Raw genomic sequence first — 15709 nt, forward strand, 5'->3', positions numbered from 1 at the left:
TTAAATCATCATCAAGACTGAACCCCCTCCATGTCCAAACCCCTCTGACAATTACCTGTTAGAGCAATATTGATTTGGTATGTTGATTTTACTCTCCTCAAGAAGAAGTGGGAATGCAAAGAGCAATGGCATTGATTTGTTTTTGTGCCTCAGCGCCATTTTAATGCCACTTCAGATTGATTGATTGGCCTCGTGATTTGGACTGAAACTTAATGCTTTCTGGAACTACTACTATTTCTGGCCAGGGCTGCTGACAGTCTCTGGTCCCAATAGAAGTCCTCTAATAATGCAAGATACAAGACACACATTTTGGGTTCAAGTGTTCACATATATTTAATTTTATTGTTTTTATTCTCTGAAAAAAAACACAAGGTAAAACATTTCCCCAAAGTCGTCATTGCACATAAATACATACCATAAACATTTACAAATATTATTTGACTTAAATTACCTCTAGTTTACAAAATAAATGAAATGGGTAGGAGTTTAGAAGAAATTAGATTAGTCAAAAATTGTCATGAAAATGTATAGCGTTTCACCACTCTCCTTCATTTGTTCTGAGAAATACACAAAGACATTCCTCAATCTTCTCATCACCAGGGAATGGCCTCAATTCTAATCCCTTTCATTATCAGTCACATGGATGAGTGTGGGTTTGCGAGATGATTTGGAACAAAACAACAGCAATTGGTAGGCTACTAAAATATACAGCAACAGGAGAGGCAAATATAGCCTGGTACCAGCCCAGTTTGTGCTTTATAACCAACTCCACTGCCGTGTAAGCAACAGTTTATGGCATACAAAGACTAACAGAGGAGTTTGATAAAAAAACATACAAATCTGCTACCAGGCTAGGTTAAATATATCTCCTGATACAGAGTAATAATGTCAAAATGCACTTTTCGTTTCATACCCTTTCTGTTTTACTTGTTGTTCTACTCTAGAAAATGTACAAATTCATAAACAAATACTTCATATCAAATAGTCCACTGCCTTCAGCAATGTATTAATTCCAGTACAGCTATTATATTTTTGACTTCCGAACTACCAAAAACTTGAGTTGGCCTCCATGTGCAGGTGTGGGTGGCACAGTCTTCATTCTTTCTTCACATTAAGTAGTTAATAGTAGTTAAGGCTTAACACATTAACTATAAATTCATACCACATAGTTAAGTATGAACAATCCATAAATAGGTTACAACTGAAGTTATATTACAGTACGTTAGTCAGTCTTCTGGACACTTTGGGATAATAAATACAATACTGCATATCCAATTTCCTCACTTTCTTTGAAACCCCCATTCCTAGAAATACCCCCAAAAAACATACAGAAAAAAATATATATTGTGGATGATGTTTTAGTCACTCAAAATGATATTTTAAATGGGAATCAGAATGATTGTTCAGGACTTTAAATCATGTTTTGTATTGTAATGGTTTTGACTTGAGGTTAATTGTTTTTGTGGGGGTGCCAGGTAGGTTGTGCCTACCAGAGAAAATATAGATTTCTCCTTTTTGGTTGAGAGGTAATGAGTCCCATCTGGTCCATCAAGTCTACACCAATACAATGGACTCATGTAAAAGTCAGTATGGACATACACTTTTCATAAACCCATAAAACATTGGAAATAACTTTAAAAGAAATGTGTTCTTTTGCATTGGTTATATTACCAAAATAAATGATCGGTCACCCCTACAAACAATTAGTCAAAACCGTTACAATACAAAACATGATTTAAGGTCCTGAACAATCATTGTGATTCCCATGTAAAATAGCCTTTTGAGTGACTGAAACATCACCCACAATATATATATATTTTTACAATAACAATGCTCAATATCTGAGTAAAAGTCATTTTTCTCTCATGTCAAACAACCAGGAAGCCTGAAAAGACACACTGAGTGGGCAGGGAGCTAATAGGCTGAGTGGGTGGGCAGCTCACCTTTACTGACAGTTCTTGAAAAAAAGCCTACAGTTGAAGTCGGAAGTTTAGATACACCTTAGCCAAATACATTAAACTCAATTTTTCACAATTCCTGACATTTAATCCTAGTAAAAATTCCCTGTCTTAGGTTAGTTAGGATCACCGCTTTATTTTAAGAATGTGAAATGTCAGAATAATATTAAGAGTGAAGGATTTATTTCAGCTTTTATTTCTTTCATCACATTCCCAGTGGGTCAGAAGTTTACATACACTCAATTAGTATTTGGTAGCATTGCCTTTACATTGTTTAACCTGGGTCAAACGCTTCAGGTAGCCCTTCACAAGCTTCCCACAATAAATTGGGTGAATTTTGGCCCATTCCTCCTGACAGAGCTGGTGTAACTGAGTCAGGTTTGTAGGCCTCCTTGCTCGCACAAGCTTTTTCAGTTCTGCCCACAAATGTTCTATTGGAATGAGGTCAGGGCTTTGTGATGGCCACTCCAATACCTTGACTTTGTTGTCCTTAAGCCATTTTGCCACAACTTTGGAAGTATGCTTGGGGTCATTGTCCATTTGAAAGACCCATTTGCGACCAAGCTTTAACTTCCTGACTGATGTTTGGAGATGTTGCTTCAATAAATCCACATCATTTCCCTCCCTCATGATGCCATCTATTTTGTGAAGTGCACCAGTCCTTCCTGCAGCAAAGCACCCCCACAATATGATGCTGCCACCCCCATGCTTCACGGTTGGGATGGTGTTCTTCGGCTTGCAAGCATCCCCCTTTTTCCTCCAAACATAACGATGCTCATTATGGCCAAACAGTTCTATTTTTGTTTCATCAGACCAGAGGACATTTCTCCAAAAAGTACGATCTTTGTCCCCATGTGTAGTTGCAAACCGTAGTCTGGCTTTTTTATGGCGGTTTTGGAGCAGTGGCTTCTTCCTTGCTGAGCGGCCTTTCAGGTTATGTCGATATAGGACTCGTTTTACTGTGGATATAGATACTTTTGTACCTGTTTCCTCCAGCATCTTCACAAGGTTCGTTGCCGTTGTTCTGGGATTGTTTTGCACTTTTCGCACCAAAGTATGTTCATCTCTAGGAGACAGAACGCGTCTCCTTCCTAAGCGGTATGACGGCTGCGTGGTCCCATGGTGTTTATACTTGCGTACTATTGTTTGTACAAATGAACGTGGTACCTTCAGGCGTTTGGAAATCGCTCCCAAGGATGAACCAGACTTGTGGAAGTAAAAAAAAAAAAAAATCTGAGGTCTTTGCTCATTTCTTTTGATTTTCCCATGATGTCAAGCAAAGAGGCACTGAGTTTGAAGGTAGACCTTGAAATACATCCTCAGATAAACCTCCAATTGACTCAAATGATGTCAATTAACCTATCAGAAGCTTCTAAAGCCATGACATAATTTTCTGGAATTTTCCAAGCTGGTTTAAGGCACAGTCAACTTAGTGTATGTAAACGTCTGACCCACTGGAATTGTGATACATTGAATTATAAGTGAAATAATCTGTCGTAAACATTTGTTGGAAAAATGACTTGTGTCTTGCACAAAGTAGATGTCCTAATCGACTTGCCAAAACTATAGTTTGTTAACAAGAAATTTGTGGAGTGGTTGAAAAACAAGTTTTAATGACTCCAACCTAAGTGTATGTAAACTTCCGACTTCAACTGTATGTCAAGCAACATGGACGCAGTGTTGCGGTGAGATTATCTCAAGTCAATTTGCTGATACACAAAGCAATGGCACATGGTGACACAGACACTGAGTGACATGGCCGTGGCTTGCTATATAAAGTAGGCAGACAGGCATTGAGCCATTAAGTTTCTGTTCAATTGAACGTTAGAATGAGCAAAACAAGTGACCTATGCAACTTCGAGCGTGGTATGATCGTCTGTACCAGGCGCACCGGATCCAGTATCACAGAAACGGCCGCTCTACGGAGCTTTTCACAAACGACAGTGTCTAGGGTTTACCGAGAATTTCGCAGCAAACAAAAAATATCCAGTCAGAGGCAGTCCTGTGTGCGAAAAAAGCTTGTTGATGAGAGAGGTCAAAGGAGAATGGCAAGAATCGTACAAGCTATCATGATGGCCACAAACAGACAAATAACGGCACAGTACAACAGTAGCGTGCAGAACGGCATCTCGGAAAGCACAACTCGTCAACTCACCATGTTTTACATTTTAAGTCATCAACCATGTTCCACTCCTATCAGCTAAAAACAAGAAGCGGCGGCTCCAGTCGGCACGCGATCACCAACACTGGACAATTGAGGAGTGGAAAAACATCCTCTGGTCCGAGGAATCCCAGTTCCTGTTGAGTCAGGAGTTGGCGTAAGCAGAATGGGTCTATGGACCTATCCTGCCTGGTGTCAACCGGTACAGGCTGGTGGTGTACTGGTGTGTGGAATGTTTTCCTGGCACACACTAGGTCCCTTGATACCAATTGAGCAACGATTGAACGCCACAGCGTATCTGAACATTGTCACTGACCAAACCTGTTCACAGCATGAACGTACCAAACGTTCCGCCGTCCAATCTGCTGCAACTGCGTGGTGCTGTCGCGTCAGCATGGACCAACATCCCTATGGAACATTTCCGACACCTTGTGGAATCCATGCCCCAAGGAATTCAAACTGTTCTGGAGGCAAAGGGTGGTCTGACCCGGGACTAAATGAATGTACCTAAAAAAGAAAACTGTCCGGTGAGTCAGGCAATGTCCATATATCATGACTATTAATGATAGTCAAGAAGTTTAGATGAATCTCCCGTTTGACATGTGTAAGTACTTGACAACTGTATCTGAGTTTTGGGCAACCCTTCCCCCGCTTTTGTTCCATGCTGGCTGAAGACCGAGCTAGCCAGTTCCTAGCTAACACCAGACACAGATGAAAGTACAAACCTAAGTATATTTGCTTTAGATGAATAGGGGAAACCTCATTATATTTGCAGACATGCTGCAGTCAAATTTTAGCACCACTAAACTAGCTACCTAAACCACTCCCCTCTGCGATATTGGTTACAAGGCGGTACCTATTTAAATTGGTGTATTAAAATGAGAGGATTTTGTGATGTCACAAAAAGCCCTTAATAATCCGCCTCCTGAATCCAAATGGGGGAATGGACCAGTAACTATATGATCAAACTTTTATCAATGTAGAAGCAATAGGTCATTTTTCATACTTTGGCCATCCTACTTTGATCTGGTTTCATCCAAATATCATCAAATTTCATTAACATGATTTTGACTGTGCAAGACCTTTCAGGCCTATTCAATCAGTTTCAGCGTAAACCTGCCATGACCGACAACTGCATAGCAATTTCCTTGCTTTTGTTTAGGTGATGTCAGAGGTGTAACTGCATTGGAGCAGCTCTTGTCATCATGTCACCAAACCACACCCGTCTATAAAACCCACCCGCATTGGAAGTTCAGAATGAGAAAGTGGAGGCTATATAGAAAGTGACACTCAAATTGAAACTCATTAAACAAATTAATAAGGATTGATATCAGCCTAATTGAGGTGTAGATTACAGCACACATTCCAATGTTTGAGCTTGAAACAACAAGGCTGCATGGGATTTATACTAATGCGACTCGTGCATCCAATGGCAATGTCTGCGATAGGTATAATGCCGGGAGTCACTTGCTGATTTGACAGCTCCAACGATGTTACACCTCTAAAATCATCGAAATAAAAACACAACCTGCTATGCAGTTGTCGGTTATTGCGGGTTAAGGATTGGAAATAGCCCTAAATGTAGCACATGGTCTACTGATTGGTAGATAGCAGAGTCAAGAGCCAGAACTGAGTATCTTATGTTAGGAAACCATCTTCGAGCACGGCATCTGTGAAAACTTCAGCCACCCTCAACAATACATCAACGCTGCCAATGTCACCAAAATATGTAATGTAACATGTAGGAAATTATATAGTATGTTTACATCAATTCATATGTTTTATCCATGGTATGTATGAAAATAATAAAACAATGGTGCCGTATGACATATGTGGATTACTGGCACTGAATTGAAGGATCAAGTGTGACAATAGATCAGTCAGTATAAAATAAATAAATAAATCCTCTTACAATATTGAAACGTAAAAGACGCATAGAATGGCACAAACTGAAGTGGCAATGGTGTAGGCCAACATACTTAATAATCCATTGAGTATATGACACCTAAAAACATCCTTCAGCAAAGAGATCTCTTTTCTTTGGGTTCAGTCTGAACTACTAAAACTATTTCCAAAAGCAAGCAGCATTACATGCAAATAAACATATTGAACATTATCAGCCTAAAATAATGATCTAACAGAAATAAATATACAGCTACATCATACGATTTGTAACAGAACTTGGGTCTTGGTCTATGAACACATAAGATAGAACTCTTAACTTATTGTTTTTTGAATGACTATGACCATTTTTACACCAATGAGGAAAAACGAGATCAAGTCATACAGAAACAGTACCATAGTAAACTATTGCACCTTGCTCAGTCAGATTACGGTGAGGGATACAGAATCTATCTTCATTACATAGGCTACGTCAAGTCAAAAAATGTGATCTTCACTACGTTCAGCCTCCCTTTCCAGTTGAGATGAGTGACATGTTTTAGAAAACTACATACATAATAATTTTAGTAGAAACCATTTTCTGCCAGACAAACACCTGTCTGTACTGAACCTTGGTAGGTCTGAAAGAAATACTGTACTTCAGGAAGTGACTCCTCTGAAGCCACACTGTGGCAAAGCAGGAAACAAAGCTGCACAGGTCAGCACAGTCCAACATCACATGACTGGGATCTCAGGTCACATACCACAATCTGAAGCTCATACCCGTTTAGGGAAGAAGGGAACATTGTAACATCTTGAAGGATTAGTTTCTTGAATATCACTTATAGTACAGCACTGAGAGGGGGGTGACACACAGAGAGAGTCAAAAAGAGAGGGGTACAGTACTGCTGGTTGAGGAGGGAGCCTGCCATAGAGATGGGAGTCTGCTCCAATCATGGCCTGTAGGTGGTTCTAGGGCTGGCGGTTTCCGTACATCAGAGGGATGATGTAACAGGAGATGTCGTCTCCAGATCCCAGCCGTTCATTAGTGATCCGCCAGCCTCGGTCCATCAGTACTCCTCGCGCTCTCATCACCAGATCCTGAGCAGCCATCGTGTACCTGGTCACAGACATGAAGTGGAGGGGTGTTATGGCAAAAATGGTCCACTGTCAATAGTTGTATTTACTTTGTAAGATGTTGGATGTTTACTCAATTTACAAAATTGCATAATACAATGTCAGAAGGATGTCATGGAAAACTATTGAAAAATGTACTTTTACACGCACGCAGGTCCACTTGCACACAGACACACACCTACCTGTATAAGTCGTCGGGGTCACAGTTGGCCAAGAAGGTGGAGACTGATTCGTTGACTTCCTTGTTGGACAGGACGTCCCAAAGGCCATCTGTTCCCATCACCAGGACGTCGTCAGCACCGTGCTCGTATTGGTTTAGGTTGTACACCGTCACCTAGAAACAATAACAACAAAATGGGTCAGGTTGTGCACAATAACAGCAATAGCAGACTGAGTTAGCACCATGCTCGTACTGAGTCAGGTTGTACACCAGGGATCATCAACTAGATTCAGCCATGGGCCGACTGCAAATTGACTGCAAGAAGCCCAAACATATATAAAACATAATCATTTCAAAACTTTCTTAAATTTGTATACGATCACGTGTATCTCTATAATGCCTGGGAATACTTGGGAACAAATTTCCCAAATTAAAATCATCTGGAGCTAATTTCCTGGTGTTTTTAAAGTCTTATGTCCAACAATAAAAATTTGAAAACTTGGCGGTGCCAGATAAAACCACCTGCGGCCTGCCCACCAGTTAGGGAACCCTATTGTACACCTTCACCTGTAACAAACAACAGGGTCTTATTCACGAGAGAACACCAAATACATATATAATCGAATAGGATCTCTGAGTCTGATATCAGACAACCTTGGTTTGACCATGACAGAGGAACTGTGGTACTGTACACCCTGAACCCGTAGTGTATGTGCTTTAGCCAACTCTTCTATCATCATACCATACAACAGTGTGGGAGCAGGCTACTGTTAGACCCTGAAGCTAATTGCGCCAACAGTTGTTTAGAACTTCTTCCATTTTCTAATAATTGCGCCAACAGTTGTTGCCTTCTCACCAAGCTGCTTGCCTATTGTCCTGTAGCCCATCCCAGCCTTGTGCAGGTCTACAATTTTACCCCTGATGTCCTTACACAACTCTCTGGTCTTGGCCATTGTGGAGAAGTTGGAGTCTGTTTGATTGAGTGTGTGGACAGGTGTCTTTTATACAGGTAACGAGTTCAAACAGGTGCAGTTAATACAGGTAATGAGTGGAGAACAGGAGGGCTTCTTAAAGAAAAACTAACAGGTATGTGAGAGCCGGAATTCTTACTGGTTGGTAGGTGATCAAATACTTATGTCATGCAATAAAATGCTAATTAATTACTTAAAAATCATACAATGTGATTTTTGTTTTAGATTCCATCTCTCACAGTTGAAGTGTACCTATGATAAAAAATGACAGACCTCTACATGCTTTGTAAGTAGGAAAACCTGCAAAATCGGCAGTGTCAAATACTTGTTCTCCCCACTGTATGCACGCACCACATTCCAGGTTTTTATTTTTTTAGAATTTTTTGAAACAAGTAATTTATTTAACTTCACCAATTTGTACTATTTTGTGTATGTCCATTACATGAAATCCAAATAAAAATATATTTAAATTACAGGTTGTAATGCAACAAAATAGGAAATACGCCAAGGGGGACGAATACTTTTGCAAGACACTGTACAAGATAGTGTGTGTGTGTGGGTAGAATGGTGCCAGGATGCTACACACAGTGTGTCATAATTGGATTTACCTCTGGACAGCAGGACAGGAAAGGCTTGATGTAGATGTTGGAATCGTGTACTTTAAGATCATGGTCACCAAGGCCTCTGGTCACTCCTATAGTGGCCATTACTCTGGCCTGAGGAAGAGTTTTAAAGACACCAGTTAGTATACTATTAAACTAAGATATACATCAGTTTTTCCTATGTAATAAACTCTGTTATAAATTCTGTTCACATCCACATTTAAACACAGACACACACACTCTCTCGCATTCACGCTCGTTACATACACACAAACAACCTTTTTCCCTTCGCCGTAGACCAGTGGGAACCTCAGGTCCTCATCTTCTATGGTTTTATACGCCCTGTGTGGAAAGAGGAGACAATAATGGGTTTTTATTTCATGGTTTATAGCGCTGAGCATTACACACTGTATTTGATGGTCCTCATTATACCTGTCGCTGAAGGGAGGAGAGGGAGAGCGAGGTAGAGAGAGAACGCGAGAGATGGAGCGAGATGACGGAGAAAGAAAACAGTAAAAATCAGCTGAGAACGAGGGATGCAGATGGAGACCTCAGAGAGCTCTTTCAATTATGTTAGAGTTCATGTAGTTTTTCCTTCTTTGCTTTATAACAGGCCAGGGAGCCAATATGGTTCTTCAGAGCCACAGTCAGCAAGTTTAATCATGACCCTTCCTCTAGTTTCACATACACACACTGTGGTCTAAGGCACTGGATCTCAGTGCAAGAGGCATCACTACAGTCCCTGGTTCGTATCCAGGCTGTATCACATCCGGCCGTGATTGGGAGTCCCATAGGGCGGCGCACAATTGGCCCAGCGTCGTCTGGGTTTGATCAGTGTAGGCCGTCATTGTAAATAAGAATTAGTTCTTCACTGACTTGCCTAGTTAAATAAAGGTTAAAAAGGAGTTTGCGTGAATTTCACAGTAATTTCCAGGCGGCTCACTAGCAAGTAAGTTACTGTATTTCATATTGCAGTACACCTATTGTAATCTAAATACACTCAATGCAAGCACTGTGTAATGACACACATTACAATACCGTAGAATTGATTGTATTATGCTGTAAAAAGTAAATGTTACCATAATCCCCCCCCATGGCAGAGAGAAACATTTGTTTTAAAGTACATTTCCTGCAGTTCTACAAATTTTGCCATGGGGCAGAGACATTTTTTGCAGTTTTACAGCTAATTTCTGGCAATTCTGCCCATTTTACCATGGAGGGAGTGGAGATTTGTTTTTGCAGTTTTAATGGCTAATTGAGTGACTGTCAGTGACTGACATGAGATAAAAACTGCTGATGCACAACCCGAATTTCAAAGTTGCACCCTGTATATTCTACTATTCTAACTCTCATCAATAAATTGAGACCTCGACTGACTTCCAAAAAACTGTCGCCGGCGACCCCTTCACTTATGCCTGTGTTTCCATTGAATTACATTGTCCACTCTACCGATAGTTTTGTCACACAAACTTTTGCGATAAATGACAAACTTGCCCAAATTGGTTTTCGCACATGGTCTCTAGACAGCAGTTCGCTGATAAAGTGGACACGGGATAGATTATGAGATAGATAATTGTTTGTTAATGGCAGCTAAGCATCGATCATCATGTCACTAGCATACAAATTAAGACCCTTGATATTTATTGGAAAGGAGCATTGAGCTCATCACCGTGCACTTTCACCAACCTGTAGCCTAAACTGTGCATGCTTTTTCAATTCGCACACAACATAATATCGCGTGACTGCACATTTACCTTGAAATGATTATGGTTCTATCAGCAATTGTGCATTTCGTTGCATTATTAATTTTACCTACACAAAAAGATCATGTCGAACGAACAAATTGTCTGTCAACATTTATGAAATTGTACCGACACTTCCTGTTTCCATTACACGTCTTGATTTTTTTTCTTATACGCCAGGAATTTACTAGCATAAAAACTGTGGAGGAAACGTGGTTAGTGACTGATATGAAGCCTTGTTTACTACTGTGACTGTGACACAAAGAACATTGCAGTAGTACACAATACCGAAGATGGAATAGAAATACAATGTCATTCTATTCCTGTAACTGGAGTTACACTGGAAGGGCAGATCATGTTGACTACTCCAATAATAACAATATAATAACAATAAAATAACATTTAATGTGACCCATAGAGAAACTGTACCATCCAGAGCAATAGCTGTAAAAAAATATCAGTACACATCCATATATTGGAGAGCGATACTGAACAAGTTCCCCCTCCTCATCTAGCCTCGATTGAACGTTCCTGAATCAGCTCACTGTGGTAATGATAATATACTGTACTCACATAACATCAAACAGCATATTTAAACAGACAGGCTCTGCCCAGCCCACATATCTCCGTTATGTCTACCTTTCTCTCGTGCAAGACCCAAGGCTCTGGGTATACTACAGAGATGAAGGTGAAACACTGTCTCACTCATTATAACCACTCTGCCTTCCCAAGGACATTAATTAGTGAATGGAGTGCGTAGACGCATGCACATCCCAGCAGAATGCCGGATCTCTCTAAACCAACAAGATCTCACGATCTCACTTCAAAACTCAACAGTTAAATTATGATCTCACTCCAATAAATTTTTATAGAAAGTTAACAAAAATAGATAAGATCTTGCTACCATGGAAAGAAAAATACCTGTCTATTTGTGGAAAAATCACCCTGATTAACTCTTTAGTCATATCACAGTTTATCTATTTGCTTATGGTTTTGCCTACACCTAGTGACCTGCTTTTTAAATGATATGAACAAAAAATATTCAACTTTATTTGCATTGGCAAGCCAGACAAAATTAAAAGGGCCTATTTATATAATGAATATGAATTCGGAGGGCATAAATTATTAAATATTAAAGCATTAGACCTCTCACTAAAGGCATCAGTCATATAAAAATTATACTTCAATCTGAAATGGTTCTCTAGTAAATTAGTAAGAATGTCTCACCCCATGTTCAAGAATGGCCTTTTTCCTTTTATTCAGATTACAACTGCACTTTCGGTTATTAGAAAACGAAATCTCCAAAATATCGTTATTTTTAAACAAGCCTTAGAATTGGTTGCAATTTCAGTTTAATCCACCTGAAAAGATAGAACAAATATTACAACAAATATTGTGGTTAAACTCAAATATACTAATTGATAAAAAAAAACTATTTTTCAATAAAATGTTTAAAAAAGGTATCATTTTTGTAAATTATATCATAAATAGGACTGGTGGAGTTGTGTCACACATGCAGGTAACACAGACATATGGAAATGTCTGCTCTACCCAAAATTACAACCAACAAATTGCAGCATTACCACAAAAATGGAAGAGGCAAGTAGAAGGGGGAAAAGTAAGGAACTTGTCTGTCGGCACTGCATTAAAGACCATAAATGGTTAAAGAAAATTGTGATGAATAAAAATATATACCAATTTCATTTAAGGACCAAAATATCGACGGCTGTACCATATAAATCGCAAAACATTTGGGAAGATATTTTCGATGTACCGATTCCATGGCACTGTGATAACATGCAGGAACTCAAGTCCTTCTGTTCATCCGACCTAGAATATCTTCACAATCAAATTCCCGACTGTACTATCTCCCGAGATCATTTTCGTCAATAATAGCCACAGTGGTCTGTCCCCCCTCAAGCCGATACCACGACGGCCCTCAAAGAACTTCACTGGACTTTATGCAAACTGGAAACCACATATCCTGAGGTTGCATTTATTGTAGCTGGGGATTTTAAGGAAAAGGCTCCCGAAATTCTATCAACATATTGATTGTTGTACTCACACTGCTAAAACTCTCGACCATTGTTATACTACCTTCCAGAATGCATATAAGGCCCTCCCCCACCCTCCATTCGGCAAATTGGACCACGATTCCATCTTGCTCCTCCCCTCCTATAGGCAGAAACTCAAACAGGAAGCACCCGTGGTAAGGACTATTCAACGCTGGTCTGACCAATCGGAATCCACGCTTCTAGATTGTTTTGATCACGCGGACTGGGATTAGTTCAGAGTAGCCTCAGAAAAAAATATATACCGATACGGTGAAATAGTTTATCAGGAAGTGCATAGGAGATGTTGTATCCACTGTGACTATTAAAACCTACCCCAACCAGAAGCTGTGGATAGATGGGAGCATTCGCACAAAACTGAAAGCGCAAACCACCGCATTTAATCAGGGTAAGAAGACTGGGAATATGGAAGAATACAAACAGTGTAGTTATTCCCTCCGCAAAGCAGTCAAGCAGGCTAAATGTCGGTATAGTGACAAAGATGAGTCCCAGTTCAACGACTCAGACACGAGACGTATTTGGCAAGGTCTACAGACAATCACGGATTATAAAAGGAAAAAGGACACCGACGTCTTGCTTATAGACAGGCTTAACATCTTCTTCGCTCGCTTTGAGGATATAACACAGTGCCACCGGCGCGGCCCGCTATCACGGACTGTGGGCTCTCCTCTGTAGCCGACGTGAGAAAGACATTTAAGCGTGTTAACCCTCGTAAGGCTGCCGGCCCAGATGGTATCCCTAGCCACATCCTCAGAGCATGCGCAGACCAGCTGGCTGGTGTGTTTACAGATAAATTCAATCTCTCCCTATCCCAGTCTGTTGTCCCCACATGCTTCAAGATGGCCACCATTGTCCCTATACCTAAGTCATTTAGTTCAATTACCTTTGCTTTCTATCGCCCCGTAGCACTCACCTTTGTCATCATGAAGTGCTTTGAGAGACTAGTCGAGGATCATATCACCTCCACCTTACCTGCCACCTTAGACCCACTTCAATTTGCTTACCGCCCCAATAGATCCACAGACGATACAATCGCCACAACACTGCACACTGCCCTGTCCCATCTGGACAGGAGGCATATCTACGTCAGAATGCTGTTCATTGACTATAGCTCTGCATTCAACACCATAGTACCCTCCAAGCTCATCATCAAGCCTGAGGCCCTAGGTCTGAACCCCGCCCTGTGCAACTGGGTCCTGGACTTCCTGATGGGTCGCCCCCAGGTGGTGAAGGTAGGAAACAACACCTCCTCTTTACTGATCCTCAACACTGGGGCCTCATAAGGGTGCGTGCTCAGCCCCCTCCTGTACTCCCTGTTCACCCATGACTGCGTGGCCAAGTACGCCTCCAACTCAATGTCTAGTTTGAGAAACAGACGCCTCACAAGTCTTCAACTGGCAGCTTCATTAAATAGTACCTGCAAAACACCAGTCTCAACGTCAACAGTGAAGAGGCGACTCCGGGATGCTGGCCTTCTAGGCAGAGTATCAAAGAAAAAGCCATATCTCAGACTGGCCAATAAAAATAAAAGATTAAGATGGGCAAAAGCACACAGACACTGGACAGAGGAACTCTGCCGAGAAGGCCAGCATCCCGGAGTCGCCTCTTCACTGTTGACGTTGAGACTGGTGTTTTTTATGAGTACTATTTAATGAAGCTGCCAGTTGAGGACATGTGAGGCGTCTGTTTCTCAAACTAGACACTAATGTACTTGTCATCTTGCTCAGTTGTGCACCGGGGCCTCCCACTCCTCTTTCTATTCTGGTTAGCGCCAGTTTGCGCTGTTCTGTGAATGGAGTAGTACACAGCATTGTACGAGATATTCCGTTTCTTGCCAATTTCTCGCATGGAATAGCCTTAATTTCTCAGAACAAGAATAGACTGATGAGTTTCAGAAGAAAGGGCTTTGTTTCTTGCCATTTTGAGCCTGCAATCAAACCCACAAATGCTGATGCTCCAGATACTCAACTAGTCTGAAGAAGGACAGTTTTATTGCTTCTTTAAATCAGGACAACAGTTTTCAGCTTTGCTAACATCATTGCAAAAGGGTTTTCTAATGATCAATTAGCCTTTTAAAATTATAAACTTGGATTAGCTAACACAATGTGCCATTGGAACACAGGTGTGATGGTTGCTGATAATGGGCCTCTATACGCCTATACAGATATTCCATTAAAAATCTGCAGTTTCCAGCTACAATAGTCATTTAGTACATTAACAATGTCTACACTGTATTTCTGATCAATTTGATGCTATTTTAATGGACAAAAAAGGTGCTTTTCTTTCAAAAACAAGGACATTTCTAAGTAACTCCAAACTTTTGTAAGGTAGTGTATATATTTTCTATACATAAAGTACCAGTCAAAAGTTTGGACACCTACTCATTCAAGGGTTTTCCTTTATTTTTACTATTTTCTACATTGTACAAGACACCAAAACCATGAAATAACACATACAGTATGGAATCATGTCGTAACCAAAAAAGTGTTAAACAAATCAAAATATGTTTTATATTTGAGATGCTTCAAATAGCCCCCCTTTGCCTTGATAACAGCTTTGCACACTGTTGGCATTCTCTCAACCAGCTTCATGAGGTAGTCACCTGGAATACATTTCAATTAACATGTGTGCCTTGTTAAAAGTTAATTTGTGGATTTTCTTTCCTTCTTAATGTGTTTGAGCCAATCAGTTGTGTTGTGACAAGGTATAGGGTGGTATACATAAGATAGCCCTATTTCATACAGAAGATAGCCCCCCACAAAAAAAGGTATTGACTCAGGGGTGTGAATACTTATGTGAGTTCTATATTTAATTTTCAATAACTTTGCACAATTTTCTAAAAACATGTTTTCACTTTGTCATTATGGGGCATTGTGTTTAGATGAGTGAGAGAAAAATAATAATTTTATCCGTTTTGAATTCAGGCTTTAACACAACAAAATGTGGAATAAGTCAAGGGGTATGAATACTTTCTGAATGCACTGTATACAAGGTGACAATTGTTTTTCCAGTCTCTGAAAGTTTA

At 40.3% G+C, this 15709-nt stretch overlaps 1 protein-coding gene across 1 annotated transcript in view; it reads right to left on the bottom strand.

Moving 5' to 3' along the window:
* Positions 1 to 314: 314 nt before the first annotated feature.
* LOC139566052 (protein phosphatase 1H-like) overlaps positions 315 to 15709 on the bottom strand; it is a 55719-nt gene continuing 40324 nt past the window's right edge. The window contains exons 7-10 of the mRNA XM_071386904.1: positions 9149 to 9212; positions 8877 to 8984; positions 7320 to 7471; positions 315 to 7120 (exon numbers count right to left, since the gene is read on the bottom strand). Coding sequence (XP_071243005.1) covers positions 6973 to 7120; positions 7320 to 7471; positions 8877 to 8984; positions 9149 to 9212 — 472 coding nt within the window. The 3' untranslated portion in view covers positions 315 to 6972. The remainder of the gene's footprint in view (positions 7121 to 7319; positions 7472 to 8876; positions 8985 to 9148; positions 9213 to 15709) is intronic.

Source organism: Salvelinus alpinus, chromosome 37 (assembly GCF_045679555.1).
Source record: "Salvelinus alpinus chromosome 37, SLU_Salpinus.1, whole genome shotgun sequence".
Taxonomy (NCBI): Eukaryota; Metazoa; Chordata; class Actinopteri; order Salmoniformes; family Salmonidae; genus Salvelinus; species Salvelinus alpinus.